The following is a 26,110-nucleotide window of genomic DNA, read 5'->3' as shown; positions in this document are numbered from 1 at the left end:
CCTGGGAGCAAGCCCACAGAACACGGTGGAATTTACTTCTGAGTAAGTATAAGAAAGTTTTTGCAGCAGGACATCAGGCCAATTCTGCACATAGCTCTTGTAGCCTCAAAGGAGGAAGGAACACCACCTGGTCTTACTCAGCTTCACCTGATCTAAGACTGTTAAATGCCTGCCTTTGCAATTTTAGCCACAGCCACTAAGGTAGTTATTTTTGCCCTCTTTAGCACTGTAAAGCAACAAAGGTTTTAACTGCCAGCATAATAGAGCTGTCAGAACTGAGCTTGATCCTCAGAGGCTTTGATTAAGGCAGGGAGATCAGAGCAAGGAAGAAGCTACAAACCTTGCTATAATCCATGGGCAATGCCTTTGTTTTCTCTAAAGAGAAGACTCGAAATTAGACTAATAAACTAGGAGAACAGCTCCTTTTAAAATTGGCATTGCAGTGGTACCTCCTTTGTCACAAAAATCCTCTAGTCCACTGAGAGAGGGAGTATTAGCTCCATTGTACATGGCTTAAAATAACCCAGTATTAATCACACTAGAGAGTGAACCTAGGCAATTAAAAATCCTATTCCCAGACTGGAAGCAGTGTCCAATCAAAAGCAACAGTAGACCTTCCACACCATTTCACTGCAAATTCAAGTTTAGCACACTGAGAATACAACTGTAGAAATCTAGCCACCGGAGCAAGGAGACATGGGTTGGGGTAGGGAGCACAGAGTCCCATGGCTAGCGTTTTGTAGTTGCATTCTCAGTGTGCAGTGCAATCCTGTCCACTTCTACTCAGAGGTCAGTCCAATAAAGGTCCAAGGTACTCTAAGGTACACAGGTTCAGTCCAAGACTTATAGTGGCATGTTTTATGCTAAATAAGTTCCCTTTTAACCCTGGTTTGCAAACCATGTCCATGTCTTGGTTTCAATCTCTGCTTACAGAGGGAACTCCAATAGCATTAACCACGGATAAGATTAGTGCAAGATTAACCCTTGAACTTGGTCAATACTGTTGGGGGAAGGACAAGAGAATTCACACAAGGAAGGATACAACGCTAAAGAATGGAAGCAGCGTTCAAGCAGCAAACCAGCCTGAGCATGTGAACACAGGCCGTTCCAATGAGAACTCACTGAAAGCAGGAAGCCACCTAAACAGAATGGCTTGTGTTTTTTTAGACTTGCGCACTTCCTCAACTCCTAGAAGGAGAAACCACTTTTGTCCAGGAGGCCGACCCTCTGTGGGCCACCTCTGACAGGTGGGTGGGGTCTACCCAGCTGCCAATCACCTGGCTTAAGGTGATATGATAGCCATGTTCAAATATATAAAAGGATGTCACATAGAGGAGGGAGAAAGGTTGTTTTCTGCTGCTCCAGAGAAGCGGACACGGAGCAATGGATCCAAACTTCAAGAAAGGAGATTCCACCTAAACATTAGGAAGAACTTCCTGACAGTAAGAGCTGTTCGACAGTGGAATTTGCTGCCAAGGAGTGTGGTGGAGTCTTCTACTTTGGAGGTCTTTAAGCAGAGGCTTGACAACCATATGTCAGGAGTGCTCTGATGGTGTTTCCTGCTTGGCAGGGGGTTGGACTCGATGGCCCTTGTGGTCTCTTCCAACTCTATGATTCTATGATTCTAAGGTGGACCCGATCCCTGCCAAAAGCAATGGGGTGTGGAAGAGATGCATTCAGCACTGAATTTAAACAGTGACAACTGCAAGCCCTGCTGCCAAAGAACAACTGGGAGGGCACAGCTGAGAGTGTCATCCCAGTTGTCCCTTTGCAGTGAAGCATGCACTCAGTCCTTTTAAAATTTAGCACCAAATGCAAGTCCCATTGCTTTCATCAGGGATTGGATCCAGCACCAAATGAAACCCCACTGCAAAAGAACATTTGGGAGCACAGTTGTTCCTTGACCACCACAGAGGGGATGGAAAGAAGCACAGGGAGGCTTCAAAGTGCAGAGAGGGAGACACAGTTCCAACAGAATATTTGCTGTTTCTCCTTGCTGAGCAAGGCACATTCCAACAAAGTAATCTTGCTCCAGCCAAGGAGCAACAGGCAGCCCATTTTCTTTGAAGTCCCAGTTTCCTGCCGCACACCTGATTTCAGGTGTAGGGGTGGCAGTTGTGGTTTCCTGGCAGGTCAAGTCTGGCCTGTGAACTGGAGGTTCCCCACTCCTGTACAGGATCTTCTGTTGGCCATTACCCTTAACCTCCTGCCCTGACTCATCTGCTGTGTTCTCATTGCTCTGTCCTCACCACTCATCATTTAAAGACCCTTTCTACAATCAGCTGCGTGGAATGCTCAGAGTTTGACATGAAATAAAAGTCTGAATTAACCTGCCACAACGAAAATCCACAGTGCTCAAAAGACAGATCCTATTCATCTATTGGTCCATGGCTGTCTTGCTGTCGACATATACAGCCCTAAACAACTTTAGGCCAGGGTACCTGAAAGACTGCCTGCCCACAGATAGATCACTTCAATCTTACTTGTAGCAACAAGTCCTATGGGCTATTGTGCCCTTGCATTTCAAAATGCTCTTCCTTCTGCCATACTTCGGTTGTGTTTTACAGATCTTTAAAAGACATATTTCTTCTCCCACGCTTTCCCTGACCGCTGCATTTGGTTACTGAAGCTGCACCCCTGTACCTGACAATTGTGACTTGTGTTTTATCCATTATTACAATGACATGGGATGCGTGGTTTTATACTGTTCTATATTCTGAGCTTTGTATGCCACTTGAGAGATTTTTTGTGATATTAAGCTGGTAACAAGTGCTCTTAAATACAGCCACAGCAAGGGAGCAGTTACGTGTAGCAAACCATATGTAAGAGAAGCTCTCTACATGGTTCATATAGATTAGCCATGTCAATGCAACCCCCCCTTTTTTTTTTTTTTGCTGGAATTGCACTGGCATGGCTGGAATCCATCCAACCTGCCTGATGAGCTGCTCATGGTCATGTTGAGTTCTACCCATGTAGCTGTGCTGCAACTGGTTACCCATGTGTCTGCTTGCACGTGTGAGGGTTTCAAAACAGATTAATATTTCACAGACCATTTCCCGCAACTGAATAAACAGGCTACAGTGACAGCTGAGCCGGCCTTTTCCTCATCTCACTCTCAGAGATAGAAGACAACAGTCCTACAGTAACAGATAATAAATTGTTATTATTTTGGTCATGATTTCAACAGCAGAGACAGAGGCAATATTGTTCTCACTTTCATCTTTGATGACGAAGATCCTGTACAGCTATGGTGCAATCCAAACCCTTACGGTCTAAAAGCTGAAACTTGGAAGAGATCCAGATTCCCATTAAGTGATTACATGTTTTACTATTAAGATAATGTATGGACTGTTTAACCTAACCATAAGGCCTTCATTTGTTACATCAGGCTTTCTTTCCTATTCAGCAACTATTCACTTCCTTGACACACAGAATAAATCCCTTTCTCCTGAGGAAGCTTTTAAATTGATTTTTTTTTATTACTTCCTATAAAACTTCACTCTTCTATCTACAATAAATTATTCTCTGCCTCAGATGAAAGCTTCCATTGTAGCCACCACACTTTTTTTTTGCTGTGCGCAACCTATTTAAGTATCACTCTTACACTCTTGAGATCTTCCAACAACTGGCATCCTCCTGTTTAGTCAGACACTGTGAAGTTCATAGGTTGGTTTTCCTACCACAACATCTGCTTTGCATTAAACTATTGGCAGCACTTACTAGGGACTCTCAGGTAACTCCAAGCAATTAACCAGATGATGCTGTCAGGTGCGCTTCTCATACCTCTCAGCTGTAGCACCTGTTCAAGTCATTGTTCCCTACAGTGTAGCTGACCTCAGATCCTGTATCCAAAACTCTAGACACTAAAGCCTTGCTTACATTAAACTCTCCCATTATCAAGGTGACTCAAGCCACAATTTCAAGGGGAAGGCAAAAAAGAAAGCCCAGGATCACTGCTAGCTTTTTTCGGTTCAAATATGTTGTGACAGATCCTGAACATGAGAAAAACCATTCACCAAAGTAAAACTGAATTGGACTCTTTCATGAATTAATCTGCATTTCTTACTGAAGAGAAAGATGGTAGGGCATAAGGCAAGAGAAAAGATGGATTTGGACGTCTGTTCCAGGTAACCTGCAGGGACAGGGGTCAATAGGTTCACTGGGTACTAAGCCTCACCAAGTATGCACTTGCAGTTGAAATCAACCACCCTTTGGTGTTCTAGGTTTCACCAGATACGGCCCTCAAATTCTCAAGCTGCTCTTTACAACCAGGTCAACAGTAAAACCCTAGCAGTGCCCCGTTTTGCACTGAAGCACTATAAATTCTGTAGTTGCACAGAACAAAAATAGCTTGACATACCACTAAGCTGGAGAAAACACACACGGCCTGGCAGAACATTTTCTAAAACAAAGCTAGTTGTGCATTTTGCCTCTTGAAGCCAAGATGTGACGGAAGAACTCAAAGGAAACATGCAGGTGGCATTAACAGGTGCCATGCCTTAATTTAAGTCAGAGATCCCACTTTAAATTACATTATTTCAATTGCCATGCTGTGATATCAGTTCATAACTCCCACTGGGAAGTTCCACCAGCTGAGGGAGGTTTTCTTCCGCTGACTGTAGCTCTTGCAGCATGTGGAGTTTACCTGGAACCTGACTGCATTATTAATGAAGTTCGCTGCTGGGTTACTTTTTGCAACAGTGATTCTCATTGGCACCACACATCCTCTCTCGTCTCAACACACTGTCACTTATCATTTGATGCAATGTTCTTGCAGCGAGCGTGGCAACATAAATTACCTTTAAGCATCTTGCTAATTAGCATCAATGCACTTATTAAATGAGACTCAAGAACAGACAGCTCTTGAACCCTTAAGCTACTCTTTGGTACACAGGTTTTCTATAAAAGATTTGGTTCATTTCCAAATATTATTATTGGCATCTTCGATCCATCAACACTTGCATCACCACCAAACTGGAAGCAATAGGCGTACACTCAAAGTTAGAAAGCAGCTCAGAAATATTTGGGACAGAGGTTGCCATCCTACAGTTACCGAGACACTGGGAACCTCCTGCTCAGATCACTGGAAACAACCGGAACACTGTCTCCTAGAAATTGAAGCCTTGGGCTCACTAGGCCTAGCTATGCTATGCTACAGCAATTTAAAAAATAAACCTTGTTTTGATTGAAAATCAATAGATGGATAACTTAGCAAATCCTTGAAATCAGTGGCTAATTATTCTACAGTACAGGATGCTATGATTAGGCTAGCTGAACTCCACTGTAAGTACCTACCAGAATGAACTCATGGGAGAAATGTCTTTAGGCTCGTGTGGGGGGAAAAGTCACAACTAAATTAACAGCAAGTTACTGAACAACCAGAAGAGCTAGGTTTCTGGTGCTTGAACACAACAAAAGAGAAAATAGTGTGTTATGAAGAACAGAGTGTGTGCTATAAAAGTAAAGGGACCCCTGACTGTTAGGTCCAGTCGCGGATGACTCTGGGGTTGCGGTGCTCATCTCGCTTTACTGGCTGAGGGAGCCGGCGTACAGCTTCTGGGTCATGTGGTGAAACAGAGCAGTGCACGGAAACGCCATTTACCTTCCTGCTGGAGCGGTACCTATTTATCTACTAGGCTGGCTGGAGCAGGGACCGAGCAATGGGAGCTCACCCCGTCGCGGGGATTTGAACTGACAACCTTCTGATTGGCAAGCCCTAGGCTCTGTGGTTTAGACCACAGCACCAACCACATCCCTGAGTATGTGCTCTAGATGCTGGCAATTTAACCTGGAAAGAAACTGATCATCAAAAGCATCACTCATCAGTTGGGAGTTCATTTCTCTGGACTGCTCAAAAAGCAAATCCTCTTAAAAACCAATACAGAGTATCCCTAAACCAAAAGGGATGAGTTAGTCCACTAGTTATTTTTCTTCTGTATACAGACAAAAAGATGGCAAAAGATGGACTCAAAATGCATTTTAAGGTACTGGAAGAAGAAAATGCTTGCTAAATACAAGTTTGAGACACTGATCCTCAACTGTGAAAATAAAGAAGTTTTGGAGCACCCTTTCTTACTGCATGCATAGACAGGGGATAGGCTGGCATTTTGCTCCATGCTACGCAAGGGCAGAGAGGAGTTTACATCTCCCCAGGGAACTAAGCATCTCCCTATGGAAGACGTTTTTGTGTGCAGTTATTTCTAAAAATGCTTGAAGCTATTTCCAAAATGCCCTACTCCTGTTTGGCTGAATTTGGTTATTAAAAATAATAATACTGTTCTCTCCTACCCTCACATCATCAATGAAGACAGCACCCCCAATGCAGTCTGATCCTTTCACAGTTTTTTGATACAAAACTGGAATTCTGGCATCGAGCGGTTTGCAGAGGTCAGTGTGGAGTCTACTGTTTTGAATGTATTCTGCTCCCTGCACACACACATGTATGCACACTCTCTTGCACACACACACTCCTATAATCATGCACCAGGCAAGGTTGAAAAAACAAATGTTTCAGGTACATTCTGACAGGACATTAAATTAATGACAGGCTCCAGACCAATATCCATTATAAAGCAGTTGCCGAAAAATATTTTATGATGAGAGCACAACTTCCCATAACCAGTCATGGTTGTCCCATTTACTTCAGAGCTCTTCACACAGCATAATATAAACTGCTACCCGTGAAGTAAGGAGCATGCATTAATATGACTTACAAGTTATAATAACTTACAAGTTCTAAGTCCACATCAATGTAAATACAGTAAGGAGCATGGGACAGCAGACGGGGCTGGTTTGCATCAGCTCCAGCCCCACATATCCACTTTATCCAGCCCACAGAGGAGGGTGTTGGCAGGATGTGGCAGTGCCACTAATAGGAAGCGGCAAGGCTTCACCATCCTTACACTGGGCCCATTTTTCTCTTGGCAGACAGGCAGATACTGAAGCAAAAGAGGCCTTTTCAAAAATAAGCAACTGAAACATAGGGAAGCCTGAAAAGCACAAAGGCCAGTGCTTCTGATGAGACGACACGATTTCTTTAAAATTTGCACACTAATTAATTGCCTATATTAAGAACATTATAGGGCCTTGTATAATGTTCTGAACATTATAGGGCCTTGTACATGTGCTGTGGGGTTTTGGGTGGGAGGGAACTGGAGGATTTTTGCATTTTCAAAAATTTGGAAGCTTCATATGTGCATTAAAATATTACAATGAAGTATGTTGCATGCTCCCATCATTGAAAGAGGGGAGTGTTTCTCCCACTGCAAATGGCAAGTGTGAGGGAGGTTAGGACAGTGGTTGGGGTTAGAGACTTATGATCCCCTTCTTCCATGCCTGTTCCAAAAGAGGCTACCCCCCACCCCAAATATGGGGGAGGGAATCAACGATGCAAGAGTAAACTATGTGACAAACATCACCTCTAGTTTGACTCTTAAGTAAGTAAATTATAACTATTAAGCACAAAAGCATGGTTTCTTTATGCAGCTGCTTCAGGCACAAGTTCAAGTTTCTAGCATTAGAACTAAATGCTTTAAGCCAAGCTGTGTTTGTTTCAAAGCAAATTCACATTTCAATGTTTATGCTATCCCTAGGAATTCTCCACTAAATACACCCTCACACTAGAGAGGAGGGTGTTATCACTCATCACTCTGATTCCTATTTGGGCTGAAGCAATCTGTTCTTTCACTTTCCATAATTGCTAACATGTCTGACTTGGCTATAATTACTGCCACTATTGTTACAACATTTGCTCAGGCTTAGCCGTCTGGCCCCTTCATCAGTAGTTGGACAGGCCTGTTATTAGCCTCTCTCTATTATAATCCACATTAGAAGGAGGTTTGAAACCACTGCTGCTCTCCTCTGCATTCAAGGAGTCACAGTATTCTCAGTAGACACAGAAAGCCAGCTTCAGAGATACTTTCTAAACAGCTGCCTGATTGTGTGTGTGTGTGTGTACGTACACACACACAAATGTATACATAAACATCAAGAAATACATGCATTAGTCGAGCTCTGAATCCTTTGTAATGGCTATCATCCAACACAGGCTCCCTCTGGGAGTAACTGCCACATAGCTTTTCCTTTTCCTTTTCAGCATTACAAATGCCTTCACATTTCATCCACATCAATACACTCGAGCTCCAATGCACTATATATTCTGCACATGGAGATCAGGTGTGAAAGATGGGCCATTGGATTTGCAAACACTAGAGATAAAGGGAAGGAGTGTGTGTTAGCCCCCCCCCCCCATGATCAGTTTCTGAATACAGTATACCATGAATACCTTGGGTTGTATGCAACTCACCCTTGAACGTGCCCACATTAGAGCTTGACTTTCTGGTGTGAATGTTAGGATGAAATGCTTGTATCACATCCCTTGGGCAATGAGAAGCAGGTGTAGGCTAAGCATCTTAGGGTGCACCTCATCTGATATACTATCCCATCTTTCATTCTGCACCTGTTTCTCTTCCTTGCCACTTAAGCAAGACTGCATATTTTCATTTCTCCCTATGTACCAATCCCCATCAGTTTCCATCTCACATAGTGATATTTGGAAGTAAGGAGAAATGCCCCCTCCCCTCCTTTTGGCACACTAGAGCAGTTACTGATGTAAGATTGCAAAGCGTTCTTTGCATAATATTCTTTTTATTTTTAACCATTTGCCTGGCCCAACTATAAGAAATCACAGTCAATTAAAGTGCATGGCAAGAGCAATACGAGGCCACTGAGGGACAAACCAAGGACAAACATCCGCAAAAGAGCTTTGAAAAAGACCTGAAATGGAGAGGTGAAAGTGACACAGTCACTACTAGGATGCACTGTAAAGTGAGGCTTCCTTTAGCAAGGAGACACTCTCTCTAGCCCAGAGTCACCTTCAAGTCTCACGAGGCTTGTCATTTGACCCCTACCCTGTCAACACACCATGTGAGACACGCCAAGCAGCCCATCTCCTCGGAGCAGGCCCTGCGCCACTTGACACAACTCAAAGCGGCACGGCGTCGCCGAGACCAGCGCCGCCTAATTTTCCAGGGGAAGGTGCGCGCACCATTCTCACCGGGTGCCCAGCAGCTCTCTAAAGGCAGCAAAGCCCCCGGGGGTGGGGGACGCTTCCGCCCCTTCCTTCCACAGTACCGAAGTGCTTCTTCAGTGCCCGGAGCTGCACTCAACCTCCCCAGAGGCCACAGGCTCTGGGAAGCCTTGGTCCGGTGCACCTTCCTGCCCCATGGACCTGCGCAGCGACAGAAAGGTGAAGCAGCCGTAAACAAATCCGGACTTGCCTCCTTCCCTCGAAGTTATGGGCTGCGCCTGGAAAACCCCCCAGGACAGCTGCGTGCGTGTACTTTGCACACCTGGAAGGGGGGGCACGGGCGCAAGGCCCACCCCCCACCCATGGCAGACGGGGAGCAGCAGGAGGAGGAGGAAGGGGCCGGAGACCCGCCGCGCCCCCCTCGAGACAGCTGTCCCCGCCGCCGCCTCCCTCGCCCCCCTGCCCCCGTCGCCGCCCCCCGCCTGACCTGTAGGCGCTGCAGGTAAGAGGCCGGCACGTAGCCCGTCTCCCCGGAGCCCGCCCGGGTCACCAGCCACCAGTGCTGGTTGCTCCGCTCCAGCAGCAGGAAGGTCTCTCCGGCGCCGAAGGCCAGGGAGCTGGGCTCGGCCGAGCGGAAGCCGTACAGGGCCCGGTACATGGCGGCCGTGAAGGTGGGGTGGGGGAAAACACTACAGGGCAGCGGACCCGAAGGGAACCCTCCGGTCAAGTGCCAGCGCCGCCTCCTCCGCCGCTGCCGCCGGCTCCCGATGCAAAACACGGCTCCCCAGGCTCCGCCCCCGCCCCGGGCTACGTCACCCTCGCCGGCGATGTCAGCGCGCAGCCACGCCCCCTGCCGGGCTCGCGGGGCTGCGGCGCCACCTGCTGGGCTGCCGCTCTATGAGGGAGGCGGGAAGCGCGGCCCGGGGCGGAAAGAGCAACAGCGCCTCAAGCGGCTGCTTGCTGCTCCTGCTGTTGTTATTGGGTCAAGTTGTCGTCCCTCGCCCCGCCTTGGGGGAACGTCTCCGGCGCCCCTCTATACTAAAATGCTCCCACGCTGCATTTTCCCTTAGTCTTATTCTTATTAGAAATAGTAGAATAAGAATAAGAATTCTATTATTTCTACCCCACCCATCTGGCTGGGGTTTCCCCACCCTGGCTGGGTGGCTCACAGCAAATATAAAACCATAGTGTGGTTTTATATATATTTGTGTGTGCACCCTCATTTTTCACTCATGGGTCTCAAGGTAACTTACAGGGTTTTTTTAAACTGCCAAAAAAGCCCCCCACTCATTAAAAAACGAGCATAGGTAGATAGATATTCTATTAAAAGCATACAATCACAACAACAGAAAAGCTCTTACAGGCCTTTCTTTCCTGATGCATCCACAATAACTACACATTGAGGAGAGTAGTTTCACCACCAAATTTCACTGCAGCTAATCTAACCCAGGCATGGAGGCAGTAGAGAGAAGAGTTTAAACTCTTATCTGGTTCTTGCTTTGAAGAGAGAGGAGGAAAATCACAAAGTAAAGCTGTCCTATTGCCTTACTGGAGACAAGGGGCAAGAAGGACATGTCTCTTGGCCTAATCACTGGCAGTACTCTGGAGGAGATATTTTAAGGCACTGGATGAATACTGTATACCTGAACAAAATGAAACAGTGGGACACTGTCAAGTTCTTTATGGGGGAACATGGTGCTGAAGGCAGATGCTTATGTTGCTGTGTTAAGGACTCTAGCATCAACCTGTAATTTTAGGGTGACTCATCAGATTCACAATTGTTTGGGGGACAAGAGATCAGCATTTGCATGAGCAGCTGTTGCGAGAAACCAGTTTAACACTACATCGCTGCCTGGATGTACGCAGGTCAGCAGAACTTTCTAAAGCAAGAATTAGAATATTAGCAGGCACCCAAGAGACACAGGTGCATGCTGTCCAACAGTCCAGACATCACTATAAATAGGATGTGCCACCTAGTGGAGGAGCATGCAGGAGACAATGCCTGTATTGCGGGAAACAACATGTAAAGAGAAAAGAAAAATGCCTAGCATATGGACAGCACTGCAAAGCATGTGGCAAGTTTTCAAAGCTAGTGCAGGAAGGTGAAATCTCAGAGACAGAAAGAGTGAAAGCAGTGCAGGAAGACAGTGATGAATCTAAGCACTGGGATGATGTCCTAAGCTGATTTTGGGATCACCGTTAGTGAGAAATACTGGGGCAGTGGAGATCAGTACCCACCCCTACTGCACTCTTTGCTCATATGCTTTTGACCGAAATTTTTTTTCCCTTTCAGCTGCAATCTGCTGCCAGTGACACTGGTTAATGTAAAGACATACTGTACATTGAACTGTGTCACCAGCTGCTTATTATGTACAACAAGACTACAGTGGTACCTCGGGTTACATACGCTTCAGGTTACATATGCTTCAGGTTACAGACTCCGCTAACCCAGAAATAGTACCTCAGGTTAAGAACTTTGCTTCAGGATGAGAACAGAAATCGTGCTCTGGCGGCACGCAGGAGGCCCCATTAGCTAAAGTGGTGGTTCAGGTTAAGAACAGTTTCAGGTTAAGAACGGACCTCCAGAACAAATTAAGTACTTAACCTGAGGTACCACTGTATCCTGAAACCTGCGGGCAAGTGCAGACGTCTTCTTTTTTTACATTCGAGAAGCATATCAATTTTATGAAATAAATAAGTAAAGGAATGGCAAACAAACTGGAACAATTAGATGTAAATCCACTGTAAAAACACAAAGGTTTTTTTGTTTTGTTTTTACAGTCTGTAGTGGGCCAAGGCTTGTTTGTTTGTTTGTTGCTGGCTATTATGTTGAAAAAAGCTCCAGAGTGCCAGTTCTCACACACTCCCTTTTGGCTCTGCCTGCACAGTTTTCTAACATCCTGGAAGTGATGCTAGCCAGGCGGAAAGCAGAGATTGCTCCCTTCACTCTTGCCAGGAGTGGTGAGAGGATGAATGAGGACAAGGGAATGAGAGGGGAGGCTGGGTATTGCCTGCAGGCATCTCTAGCGTAAGCAATGTGGTCGCTTTCAGAACATTTAAATGTTCAGTCACCTTATACTTGAGAGAAACTGTCACCTTCAAGACACACCTTTATTAAGGTACTGTACTATGTAAATGCATGCAAAACAGAACTGATTAGTCACTTGCCAAGTTTTCTTTATTTTTTAAACAGAACACAGAGTTCTATTGATTTAAAGCATCTGAAACTGGTATGACAATCCCAGTGAAAATGAACTGTACGGAGCACATATCTCCTTTCACTCTCCGCTACCTGACAAGGACAGAGAGAGAGGCACAGTAAGACTGAAAGGCTTGTAATGGAAAACAGAGAATAAAAGGAACTGTTTCAAGGAGACTTGACTATGACAGTCTTTTTCATGAGTTATGGCAGAGGCAAGAAAGCAGAACGATCCAACTGAGCTTGGGAGCTACACAAGTAAAAACACGGGGGGGGGGGCGGATTGAGAGTTGTATCTAACAAGGCCCTAGTCACAGTAGAGACATTAAAATTAATTCTAGGACTAACCACAGCCCCAACTGCATGAATGCCCCACAAATACTTTTTTTTTAGACCTGTAAATAAAAGAGGCTTCCATGTATTATTCAAGCCATACCCACATTTAAAGCACATTGCTTCTCCCAAAGAATCATGTGAAGTGTAGTTTGTTAAGGTGCTGAGAATTGTAAATCTATGAGAGGTAAACTGCAGTTGCTATGATTTATTTTATTTGTTTGAGGGAGCCAGGTGCTTCAAATGGGCTTTAAATGTATGGTATGGATGTAACTTTATCAGTCTCTGAATTGAGATTGAAAGCTGTCTCTTGAGTCCTCACGGAGTGTTATAGCTCCAAGTACAAAGCTCCAAGGACAAAGGACTGTTAGATTGCCACAAGTGGAATCTGCAACGAAGTGTTGCAGCATAGAGTTCTCCTGCTGAGAATTCCAACCAGCCAGCCATTCCCGCCTTCCTGGATACTCCATGTCATTTCCACTCCCACTGAGTTTTTCCTTTTCTGAGCTTCCTTCCCTCCCCAACCAAAATCAACCAGCATTCTGTGGCTTCAGAGAGTCCTCATAAGTCTTTTGCAGAGTTTCCATTGTAATTTTTTCGCAGGCAGTTGTTTGTACTTTTGCAAACCTTGGGGTTCCTCCAAGATTGCTGATAACTCTCGTGTTTGTGTGTCTGGTCTCTCTCTCTCTCTCTCTCTCTCTCTCTCTCTCTCTCTCTCTCTCTGTGTGTGTGTGTGTGTGGCTAACAATATCCATGAAGCTTTAGTTCAGCAAATGCTCAGTAGAGGGCGATCGGAGCTTGCAAAACAGAGCTCTTTCGCTATCCAATTCCTTTGTAAATTACCAAATATAGAAAAGCCCTCGAGCTCTGCCTTCTGCTTTTTTTGAACTGTTTTGTTTTGCTTTCGGAAGTCATGGTTTACTTTTATTCCCTACCAGCTAAAAATAAAAATATAAAAATGCACAGATCTAGAACAGTGTGGCAACATGCTCTGGCATGATCTTTTGCAGGCAATGGCCTAATTTGCCAGCTTTCAGGTATGTGAGATTTTTCACCCCAAACAGATATGGATTGAATCTAGTGGTAGATAACTGAAAGGATGGTGGAGAGCAGAGTGGGTGAAACTAGGAAGCAGGAGTCTGGTGAGCAAAAAAGTAAGATGGCCAAGAAAGCACCAATGAGGTGAAAGCTAGCTTTCCCAGAAGGAGACCAGAAATAAACAGGTACCTCCCTCCCTCCTTGTAAGAAGAGCCTGCTGGATCAGACCAAAGGCCCATCTGACCAGCATCCTGTTCTCACTGTGGCCAGCTAGATGCCCATGGGATGCTCACAAGCAGAACCTGAATGCTACAGCACTCTCCCTTCTTGTGATTCCCAGAAAGAGGTACTCAGAAGCATAGTCCCGTCAACAGTGGAGGCAGAATGTCGCTAGTATGGCTTGTAGTCAGTGAGAGCCTTATTATCCATGAATTTGTCCAGTCATAGGAACACACCCTGCCAATGCACATAGCACTAAAATGGAACCCCCAAGAACTTTACACAAGCCCCCCCCTCCCCCGGCCAATTTTGCCAAATCATGGACTGACTGATGGTAAGCAAAATACATATTGGACAATTCCCATTGATTCTGCCTGATTACTCAGTCATGGTGACCTGGCCCCAAACCAAGAAAGGACTGAGGGGATCTGATAAACAGGTCTCAGTCATCTCCCAGGAAAACACAAGAGTTGAGACTTTTTACACTAGATGTTTCCCGGCCAACAGGCTGTGCCTAACCCAGCTGAGAAAGTCATCTTCTTGATCTTGCATGTCTTTCTCACATTCATACTCCCCCCATTCCTCCAACAAGCCCAAGGTGCCATACATGCTTCTCCCTCTCCCCATTTTATCTTCACAACAACCCTGTGAAGCGGGTTTGGCTGAGAGACAGTGACTGGCCCAAGGTCATCCTCAGTGAGCTTCATGACTGAGCGGGGATTCAAACCCTGGTTTTCTAGGTCATAGCCCAACAGTCTCAGCATTAGACTACACTGACTCTCTCTCTTTAATTTTCAAAATGGCAACTGCATGAGATGAGCAGGAGCAGGTCTGTGGGGACTGGGGAGTATGCCCCTTTCACCCCATGCCACCATCCTGAGGAAAACTCTCCTCTGAGCTGCTGTTAGCCCCCAAAATAACAGCTGTTATTGGGAATGTCTAAAAGAGGCATGATAAATGTACGGACACATTGCAATGTCATGGCTGTTTGAGCAACAAGGACCAGGGCAGGAAAAAGAGGAAGCAGGTGCATCATATTCTGGCTCATCAGGGAGCTGCAAGGTCCAGAGCCGTCTCTGTCATGCCATTGCCAGAGGTGGAAAAAACTTAAACACGATGCAGAGTTCCCCAAAAATAGACTGGAGGCAATTGTACTTCATTCAGCAGAGCTTTTACTGCTACCATTTATACAAATATGCTTAAATCTGCAGGGATGTTTGCAAACAGCAATCTATGTTTGGATCTCATGCTGGCCTAAGACATTTTGCAGCCCTTAATATATGCTCCATGCACATGCATCTCTCAGCTTATGCTACCTGGGCATGGTGTTTTGGCATTGCTCTTTCACGTTTTCAAGGGCACAACTTTTGGACTGTATGATGTTCCACCAGCATCTTAAAAAGTCATGTTGCCCAACTACTTCAGTTACTTGTGCATTTGGGCACTGTTAAAGCTATAGAAAAGGTCCATTCTAAACCCTTATTTACTTGCCTAGGATGGGAGCAGATGACAGGTTTTCTGTTCTGGTAATTTGAAAGAGGGATCACTGCTCATGGTCATATAGAATCATTTAGTTGCAAGTAATCTAGTTGAGAGCCAGTGTGATATAGTGGTTAGAGTATTGAGCTAGGATCAGGGAGAACAAGGTTCAAATCTGCACTTGGCTATGAAGCTCATTGGGTGACCTTGGGCTATTCACCTACCTCCCAGGGTTGTTATGGGGAGTAAACGAGAAAAGAGAGAACCATGTACACCACGTTGCATTTCTTGGAGAAAAAGGTGGTACTGTATATCAATGCAATCAATCAATCATAATTTTGCCTCTAATTCCTGGAGACATGACCAAAATGTGGGCATGATCAATGCATGGATGGAGGAGCAGGTTGAACCCCACCAGCACCTCCAACAGATCTTCTTTGCTGAGCTTCTACATGCACAAGAGACATGTTCAGTATATAGTGGTCAGGAGCCAGACCGCTGGGCACAATCCTACTCCTCCACATTATCCCCACAATTTGGCACCTACACAGGGCCTTACGAACCAGGTTTTGCAGGGTATTGGAGAGTTCCACTAAAAGAGACAAATCAACAAAAGCGGTTTGCCTTTCTCAACTTGTTTTGAATTCTCTTGAAATGTATTGTCTTTTTCCAGCTTTACGATCTCTCTGGATCAAACAGGAATGGAAAGTTGGCAGGCTGCACAGATGCAAACAGGTTTCATTCCCACTGGGTGCTAATGCAATGTTTGTCGATGCAAATGCAATGTTTCGGGGCCAGCTCTGTGCTATCCTAAATTATCATGCTGCTTGGTCTACAATAAAACACCAGGCCAGAGATGGGGTATGATTGTGATTGCACGACAGCCACCCTTGGCCCAGTCTGGGGCAATAAAGAAAAAATGCACAAAACATTAAAAGCACACAAGAATAATAAAATATTTATTAGAGAACCAACAGCCAAAGAAACAGGCATACGGAAAATAAATTCAGATGATTCAGATGAATACTGCAAGGTTTTCTTAGAAAACACAATTCATTTCCTTATGAGATTTCATCATATTTATCAGAACAGCAAAACGCCCAAGCTTGAATTATGCACTTTATTTCCAAGTACTGTATGTCACCAGGAGCCTTTTTCAGGAACTGGGCTTTCCTGGGAAGACTATGCAACCTCTCGCTCAGTAAACACCTTCCTTGCAAGCACTAATATTTCAAGCAATGTCACTACCCCCACCCCCTTTTCTCCAAAGAAACAGGCTGCAAGAATACAGCCTGTTTCTTTGGAGCACATGGGGGTCGGGCTGTATTGGCTAGTGTCTAGAACATCCTTGCCTGTCAGAGATCTAGTTCCTCCCTTTGCTACCATGTTGCAGATACACCCCTCCCCCCAGGCCTTTCCTCTGTCTGGTGGAAATGACACAAATAGTATCAGTTTCCTTTTAGGGATTATGAGACTGGGAATCCCAATCTCATCGTTGGTGAGGAAACAAGTTCCACCAGTACAGTATGCCCACAATTTATGTGGGAGTTACGTTCCAGGTATTACACCTAAAGTCACAATTAAAAAGGTAAAGGACCCCCGACAGTAAAGTCCAGTTGCGAACGACTCTGGGGTTGCGGCACTCATCTCGCTTTACTGGCCGAGGGAGCCAACATTTGTCCGCAGACAGTTTTTCTGGGTCATGTGGCCAGCATGACTCAGCTACTTTTGGTGAAACCAGAGCAGTGCATGGAAACGCCGTTTACCTTCCCACAGGAGCGGTACCTATTTATCTACTTGCACTGGTGTGCTTTCGAACTGCTAGGTTGGCAGGAGCAGGGACCGAGCAAAGGGAGCTCACCCTGTCACGGGGATTCGAACCGCTGACCTTCCGATTGCCACAATTACGTATACGCAAAACACATTGGGTTCAGTGGCGGGTGGGATTGCCAAAGACATTTCCCCCCAAGAACCTTGCTCCCTTTCTGCTCCCTCTTTTATTTTTTATTTTTTTGCCACTCGTAAAGCTGAATGCACACAAGTTAAATGTGCGTAAATTGTGGACTGCCATCTTCCCCTTCCTTAAAAGGTAAGAGCTACAGGAAGAGGGAGGTGGCAGAGGTGGGTGCTTTTTGAGCACCTATAAACCTTTCTCGAGCACTCAAAGCAAGTGCTCACAAAAGCTCAGCCAGCCCCTTTCAGAGTGAGTAGTGGGATGATCTCTTGATACTCCAGCACACAAAGGGCTTAGATGTAACACAGCCAAATTGTTTAGGATTGGAATACAACAGGCAAAACATATGTAAGTGGTTTGGCTGGCAGCAGTCGTCTCTAGGGATTAAGCCTGCCATGCAGACAGATAGTCCAGGCGCTGTTTATATGAGGAGCAAAGGGGATCCAATTTCTCAGGAATTCCTTATGGAGGTGGGAGAAGGGGGCTGACTCTTCCCTCAAATAATTAAGAAGTGGTGAAGTGCTGTGTATTGTTGCTTACATTTTTTTAATGTTTTGCAGCTTTACTCCAGACTTCCTTTTTGGCTGTTGCATAGTGTATTGGCTCTCCTGGCTTGCCATACCAGTCAGCTCTTAGGCAGTGAGCAGTTTAGTTTGCAGTTCTGCATCAGCAGCACCAGCCTGCTGCATGGTTTGTTCCTTCCATAAACTGTCTTATATTAAAGAAGTCTTCCACCATTTATTATTATTTATTAAATTTGTTAGTTTCTTTATCTTGCCCAAAGCAACTTACAAACAACCAGAGTTCTGGCAAGTTCTGAGTGTTTTAGTTTTAGCAGACCAACATATAATTAAAAAACAAACAAACTTAAATGAAGCTTTTAACTTTTAAAAATCCCACACTGTTATTCTTAAACAAACAAAAAATCCAGTGTTCTGCAGGCAGCATTTTGGACAGCCTCATTCCTTGCAAAGCCCACGGACCATAGAGATATATAGGACAATTTAGAGCTGAACGATACACTACAGAATCTGACTCAGGGGATTATTGACACCACACTTGACCCCCAAATAACCTCAGTTTCCCACATTATTCTGTTCCCATCCAGAGCCAATGCACATCCCTAGCATTAAGACCATCTTAACAAAACAGCCGAGATTTTAGAAGCCTAATTTTGACCTTAACAGCCATATTCTTCACTATTTCTCAAAGGAGCTACTAGGCTAATGATGAAATAACAGCCTGAGAGCAGACCCCATCAGCTCCACTTTGCTTCCTGAGGGAGATGAAACACTCATGAAGATTCAGAGCCCTTCTCCCCAGACAGAACTCTCTTAAGATTTCTCTGTCAGTACGTTGTTTTTTCCCCCAGTTGCTGTTAATGCTTTCATTCAAAAGGTGCTTAACGGAGGTAATATTCACAGAGGAGGGGAATTTTAGTGACTGATGAGGGCTCCACAGTTGTAGTGACTTAGCACACATAAAATTCAGACAATAGTTAACAGTTTCACGAGTTTAACAAATGTTTCTTTAAAACAGCAGCTATGACTCAGAACTCAGCATAGAGGCCTGAAATGCAGCTGCTACGGTGCCTAACAGAACAATCACATACACGTCTACTCAAAAGTAAGTCCTATTTAGTTCTATGGGAACAGTGTCTAGGGTTGCAGCTTACAGTAATGGAGTATTTGGCAGTACAGTTTGGCAGTCATGGGGCGTTTAGCACAACCATGTCAAGGACCTTCTGCGAATGCCCCCCAAAATCTAAGCCAGGTGTGGTTAACCTGTGGCCCTCCAGATGATGTTGGACTTCCATCAGCCCCAGCCAACATGGCCAATGTTCAGATATTATAGGAGCTGTAGGGTGGCAACATCTGAAGGGCCACAGTCTAGCCACCCCTGATTTAAGGCAAGGTACCAGGGAGAGGACCTTCTCAATGGTGGCCCCCAATTATGAGATGTTTTTCCTATGGTATACTTTGTTGACTTTTCAGTGCCAGGCAAAGTCCTTTTCTATTTTCCCCAGTCTTAATTTTAGTCCCTGCTAAAGGAAGTTGCCTTTTACTGAAGTCAGGCCTTTGCTCCATCTAGCTTAGTATTGTCAACACTGACAATACCGGCAGTGGCTCTCCAGGTTTTCAGACAGCAGATACTGGGGATTGAACCTGGGACCTCGTGCATGCAAAGCAGATGCTCTGCCGCTGTGCTGTGGATCTTCTCCAGTTGTTTTAATCTGGCTCTAAAGGTCTTGCTGCCTTTTTAGCTTGTGTTTTATTATAGTTCCATTTTGTTCTGCTTTATTTATTTATTTTGTTTCTGTGTGTTTTCCTTTCATGCAGAACTGCCCTAGGAATTTCTGTTGACAAGTGGGATAAGAAGAAATAAATATTCCACCTTCCTGCAAATGGAGAAAGAAGGGTAAGCATCAACACCTCCCCCCCCCTCAGTTTCATTTATAAGATTCACTTAATTAATGGAAGCCCAATGATCAGTGTTATCAGCTTGCACTTTGTATGGTATGAGGATCACTGTAACATCCTTGCAGGTGGTGCGAAGTAGTACGGCCTCGATTGACCTGCTGTAGTTCCTGTTTCTCATTTGCTGCAATATTCAGCTGCTACACGGCTCAGCCTGACCACAATATTTTGCAGGAAATGTCACATTTCTGCATAGAATGATACATGGTCATATAGCAACAATGAGTAAACCCAGCATTTCTTTTCCTCTAGGAGATGGCAGCTATTTCACTGTGCAGGAATATAAGATGGCAGAAATTTCCATTCCAATATGTGTTCATCATAAACGATGCTGTTTCTTTTCCGCTGCAGTTTGTCTTCTGCCCAGTAGTATGTTATTCACCTTGCAAATTTAACATAATTTCAGTTGTGATGATTATTGGTATGATTATGTGACTTCACACCATGAATTCAATCCTGCTTGCTTTGGGCGTGCCACCCTGCACAGAACTGGCTGGCACACTTCTGTTCTGCAGGAAGCAGGGCTGAACTGCCCATGCAGCCGCTGATATGCAGGGAGTTCAGTCCCGCTTGGTTCAGGAGCATGAGAATGTTCCATGTGGGGAACATTTTCACACATCTATACCCTGCATAAATATAAATGTAAAACCATGTGAAAAATAGTTCACATGTGCCATGTGGGGGCTTAGAAACAACAATGATATGAGCAAATACCACTTGTCTTCCCTTGACTTATTTCCATTCTGGGATGCAAACAAGCAGTCTGTTTCAATTTCTATATCTGCCCCTGTTTTATTGCAGGATTCTCTGACATCCCTTCTTCTGTGGTATGAACCCAGAGCCTATGAGCTCCATCTGCCTGCTGTCTATTAGATGGGGAGTGCAATGGCATTCCTTGCAAAGGGCCTCATATTCAGTTCCTGGAACTTCCAGGTAAATGGATCAGAACAGATAATGTGAATGGTCTTTGCCTGAGATTCAGGACAGCTGCTGCCAGTCAGGATAGACAGCACTGGGCTACATGGATAACTCGTCTGACCTCGGTAGAAAGGAGATTTCTGTGTTCTTCTTATGGTGCGAGAAAGGGGGCCATTGCTGTGGTTCAGAAGAAGGCCATAAATGGAAGACGTCCAGGAATGACCTCTTAACAATTCCCCTGTAAGAAGACCCCCACACCCCTGAGGCTGCACTATGGCTAATCTTAAATTAGCCAAGGCACAGTTCCAGAGTGAACAGAGGGACTAGATCGTTCAAAGAAACTATGTGCAATAGGCTTTTCTCTCAGCTTTTAAAGTATTCTGCGTTTCATTCTGCCTTAGTAGCTGCCATAGCAGGGTGGGGGATCCCTGTCACTATAGCACTGATGCCATTAGAGTTGCCTCCATATGATTCAGAAAGTGAGGAGGCAAAAGTCAAATGCCGGTTTGAATCAAAACTGAGGGAGCAGGGAAATTTGCATGATGGGACTGGGGTAGTTTTCCACATGTCATGTGTGGGCTACAAAACCAAGCGTGGCCTAATGATACAATGGCAAGACGCTCAGATTACCTGGCTGTCCCTTCACGGAGGTAAACTAACACCAAGTGTTGTATTCCTGCCGTGAAGGGAAAGGAACAGAGGCCTCACCTGGGCATAAGGGCCCAGCCACCAAAGGAGCATTGCGTTTCAAGGGCTGGTGGGGAAAGCGACGTGTACCGACCGGTGACCTGAAGCTAAGGTGTCCCTCTCAGGGTGAGGAAAAGCCCAGGGCTCTTGACAAATGGAAGCTAAATAAAGACACGCTGTAAACAAAGGGAAATAAGAGGTCCAAAGAGCAAAGCGCTGAAGGATATCTCTGCCAAAGCATGTTCTGTTCTTCAGACAAATTGGGGTGTTTTTTTTAACGCCTAAAGGCTACACAAATGACTCAGCAGATGGAATCTTTTTTGGCAGGTAGCAGTGGAGAGATTATGGACACAATTCACCAAGTCTGTGTTCAAAATGCATTCTTTCTCCTACACACACACACACAGAGAGAGAGAGAGAGAGAGAGAGAGAGAAGAAGGAGGAGGAGGAGGAAGAAGAAAAAACGAGGATCTGCACTTAGGCTGTGTATACACTTCAGCCTTAGAAGTACTGCAGTTCGGGGTTTCTAAAAGCCCTTTTGTAGACCTACCTTTACAAGGGTCCATACCTGCATACTATGCGGACAGCAATTTGTGTACACCGACCAAAGAAATGTGTCTCCATAGGAGACATGAAATGCACATTGTGGCTGCATGTTCAGGACAGTTTTGCCCAGCCCTCTGTTTCTCCTCACAGCTTTAGTAGTAACTTTCATTCAATGCCTTTCCTGGCCCTTCCATGCATAGAACTGGCCTTCTCAACCTGTTCCCAGCTTTGCACTGGGCCACAGAGCACACTCAAAAGGGCTCCCAGGGTACAACCCCTGATCTCTCCAGACAGGGCAGGGCAAGACTTCCTGCTTCAAACCCCAGAGAGCCTTTCTAGCCCCTGGTGATCAGAGGTAGCCAACACGATGCCTTCTAGATGTTGCTGAACTCCAACTCCCATCAGCCTCAGCCAGCACAGCCAGGGGTCAGGGATGATGGGAGCTGTAGTGCAGGAACAACCTGACAGTACCATGTTGGCTAGCCTTGCTGACAGAACTAAATTAGATGGATCAATGGTTGACTTGATATAAAGCTTCTATCTGCCTACACCTATGCCCCTAAGTTCCAGTCCAGCGGTGGACCTCAGTTGCAATGGATCTTGGAATTATTTGGCCCTTATCACTCTCTGCCTTGTCTCCTGAACAGACAAAGTTTCCTTAATTCATCTAGCCTGGAATTATTGATTCTGAACCTGATTCTGGTAAAAAAGACATCACTCTCTGGGCTACAGAAACAGTAACCCTGCACAGCCTGCAAAGATGATTCCCTATCCCAGGCTTCCTCAACCTCGGCCCTCCAGATGTTTTTGGCCTACAACTCCCATGATCCCTGGCTAGCAGCACCAGTGGTCAGGGATGATGGGAATTGTAGTCTCAAAACATCTGGAGGGCCGAGGTTGAGGAAGCCTGCCCTATCCCATCCCCTCCCAGCAGTCCCTTATAATGCTGCAATTTGCTTTGGTGTTTGGCACCAGCTTTGTCTCCATACTGTACTCAGAATGGCAGCAACAGGTGCCTGCTGGGGCCAGGTGTTCAGGCAACTCCTTTTGTTCCCTGGAATGTGCTCAGCTGTTGTTTACACTCTGGATAATTATGCCACGTTTCCATGAAGACAGCAGCGCAGCAAGTGCCACAAGCTGAATGCAGAGCACACCCCTCGCATCCTGCAGCACTGAAGACAAAGCCAGGAGTTCTCATGCCTTGCTTCTCCCAGGGCACTGATCTTGATGGGGAGGGGTAGGGGGGTCCTTTGATCCTCTTTCTCTGTGCTTCCAAGAGCCATGATTGTGGGGGTCCAAGGTAGACGAAAGAAAGTGCACAGCGCATAGTTAAACAACAGAATCCACTCACACATTGTGTAGTGATGACCACCAACTTGGATGGGTTTAAAGAGGGTTTGAGAAATTAATGGAGAATAAGTGTCAAGGCTCAGGGAATCCTATCCCTCCCCCCATGGCAGCCAAAAAAGCAGATAACACTAAGGGTCCTTACCGCAGAATTTATTCAGTATTCAGAGAGAGAGAGACTAAGGAATGTAGTCTTTATGCCAGGCATAGGCAAACTCGGCCCTCCAGATGTTTTGGGACTACAACTCCCAACATCCCTGACCACTGGTCCCAAAACATCTGGAGGGCTGTGTTTGCCTATGCCTGCTTTATGCCATGATGACATTGCTCCAAGTAAAGTCCCACCCCCCTACGTCATCCCTATTCTACATCACTCCTGCACCGGTTAATCTGAGCTTTCTGTCGCTGAGCTCTCTGTTCTATTACCCGTAATGCCCGCCTAGTTTGGGGTGGGGGGGTCAGGAATGCTTCCCAAGGACACTGAGTCTGTCAGCTGTGTCTTCCCTGGTGCTTGTTCTTCTTTCTGCTGTTCCTCTTCCACTATTTCCCAGCTTTACCCCTCTGCAGCCTCTGAACTATGCCCCTCTGCAAACCACTGTTCTAAATCTATACTGTCCTCCGGTTCTTGAGAAGGTTCGGGAGAAGGGGCGGCGGCCCCCACCATTCCTCCTCAGTCCAGGCCCTGACAGTAAGGCTATCAGTGGCTATTAGCCATTATTATTATTATTTATTATTTTATCATTATTTATTGAAATTATATACCACCCTATACCTAAAGGTCTCAGGGTGGTTCACAGCCGTGATGGCTCTGCTGTGCACAGTCAGAGGCTGTAATACTTCTGAATACCAGTTGCTGATAATTGCAAGCAGGGAAAGTGCTGTTGCACTCAAGTCATGTGTGTGGGCTTCTCAGAGACACCTGCTTGGCTCTTGTGAGAAGAGGATACTAAATGAGATGGGCCTCTGGGGCTTTGCTGGTGTTCATACATTCTTATGTTAAAGGTAAAGAAGGATGTGGGTGGCGCTGTGGTCTAAACCACCAGCCCACTTCAGCTTGCAGATCATAAGGTTGGCAGTTCCAATCCACCCACCCATCTTCTCTTTCTCCCAGATCCTGCCAACCTTGCAGTTCAAAAGCATACCAGTGTGAGCAGTTAAATAGGTAGTGGGGGGGGGGGGAACAGTGTTTTCTTTTTGCTCTGGCTTCCATCATGGTGCTCCGTGCACCAGAGCTGGCCACATGACCCGGAAAGCTGTCTGTTGAGAAACACCAGCTCCCTCAGCCTGAAAGCAGAGATGAGCACCGCAACCCTATAGTCGAATTCAACTCGACTTAACCGTCCAGGGGTCCTTTACCTTTTACCTTTACCTTTGTTCAAGGGCTGTTGAGGTAACAATAGGAAAGCTTTCTAGGCAATTCCAAGTGCTGTGCAAACATCATAAATTATTGCTTGGTGAGGACAGTATATCCATAGCAAACAAGAAGCATGCAAAGAGACCCATGGCCTCTAATTTGACAAACAGGCCCCATCACCTAGGCAACGAGACACCAGCCTTTTCTGAGGGAAGAAAGTGCTGTGACCCAGGTCATGTGTGATGGAACTATAATGCCCCAGGCTCAATCCTGGTAATTCCAGATGAACCATAACAAGTAGCAGACCTGGGAAAGACTTCTGCTTGCAACACTGGGAAGCCACTGCCAGATTAAATAATGGTGAGTGGCGTAGATCAACAAACCGATTCAGTGTGAGTCAGCTTCTAACAGCAAGTGGCCTGATCTATCCCTCCCTCTGGCTTAAAAGTTTCTCCACACTCTAATTCAAACTAGAAGTCGGGTGGAAATGACCCCAGACTGGGATCCTGGGTCTTGGCAGAACATCCAAATAGATGTCACACCAGTGAACATGCTTCCCAAACACGCTTGTAGGTGAGGAGCAATGTGGAGGCAGGGGGAGAATCTCACTCAGTGGAGAAAAGGATGCTTCAGCCTTCCTCCGTGTGTTGACTGTCCTCTGCATCCCTCTCCTAGACTCTTTTCACGGGATGAGGAGTGGTGGACATCATCATTAGGCACCGCATTCTTCCCACAGATTCTCCTGCAAACACCCTCCAGCCCCACATGAGCATTAGGAGACAAACCTGAGGTTTTAAACCCCATGTTTGCTTCATGGCATTTAGTTCTACCCTAGAAAGCACCATGGGGAGGGTGGTTTGAAGAGGGGAGGTGCTAGGCAGGGACTCAGTGGAAGTGCTGGCCGTTTCAGTTCCAGCTACAAGAAGTAAGCCTTTATTTTGCTGCCACAACCCAGAGGGCACCTTATTTCCAGGTCTGACAGGTAGGTGGGCGCTGGGCCACATGTTGCCCTATCCATCTCTGCTCCGCTGTAGATGCAGAAATGGGGGCGATAGGTAGTTTGAAGTAAAACCGGAGCTGATCTGTGACTGCTCCCTATTCTCCAGGCATACATGCTAACTTCTGGGACAACTTTGCACACTGAGTTGTAGCCAATGTTAGTCGCACCCAGAATAAGCTCATTGAAATCAATGGACCTAAGTTAGTTGTGTCCATTTATATGGACACAACCCATTCTACTTGCAGTTTTTGGTGTACACCTCAAACACTATGAATGTCCACCTAAAAATGTGTTAGGGTTAGCTGTGCACAGTTCCCCTAAGAACCATCTAACTTCCATATGTTCTCCACTTCCTCTCTTCCCTTGGTCTAGGCCAGGGGTGGTCAACCTTTTTATACCTACCGCCCACTAATGCATCTTTCTTGATGGTAAAGTTTCCTTACTGCCCACCAGTGCTGCAGTAACATGTGCCGTAGAACCCCCTACCGCCCACCTGGAATCCTGAAACACCCACTAGTTGGCAGTAGGGAC

At 45.7% G+C, this 26,110-nt stretch overlaps 1 protein-coding gene and 1 long non-coding RNA gene across 3 annotated transcripts in view; one reads left to right on the top strand and one right to left on the bottom strand.

Annotated features, from left to right (window-relative positions):
• Window positions 1-9,854, bottom strand: part of NCKIPSD (NCK interacting protein with SH3 domain) — a 93,475-nt gene extending 83,621 nt beyond the window's left edge. Inside the window, exon 1 of one of the 2 annotated variants that reach the window (XM_083489308.1) lies at window positions 9,516-9,854. In XM_083489308.1, the coding sequence (XP_083345434.1) occupies window positions 9,516-9,686 (171 nt within the window). In that variant the 5' untranslated portion in view covers window positions 9,687-9,854. The remainder of the gene's footprint in view (window positions 1-9,515) is intronic. The other variant, XM_083489307.1, reaches the window with a different exon arrangement.
• An 8,952-nt stretch (window positions 9,855-18,806) lies between these two features.
• Window positions 18,807-20,633, top strand: LOC310700265. Its single transcript, XR_014522546.1, has 3 exons — window positions 18,807-18,876; window positions 19,590-19,668; window positions 20,529-20,633. It is a non-coding gene; the product is annotated as an uncharacterized lncRNA (long non-coding RNA).
• Window positions 20,634-26,110: the final 5,477 nt, after the last annotated feature.

The sequence above is a fragment of the Podarcis liolepis genome (genome assembly GCF_965112155.1).
Source record: "Podarcis liolepis genome assembly, chromosome: 2".
Taxonomy (NCBI): Eukaryota; Metazoa; Chordata; class Lepidosauria; order Squamata; family Lacertidae; genus Podarcis; species Podarcis liolepis.
Note: the sequence above shows the minus strand (reverse complement) of the source record. Positions and strands in the feature narration are given on the sequence as shown.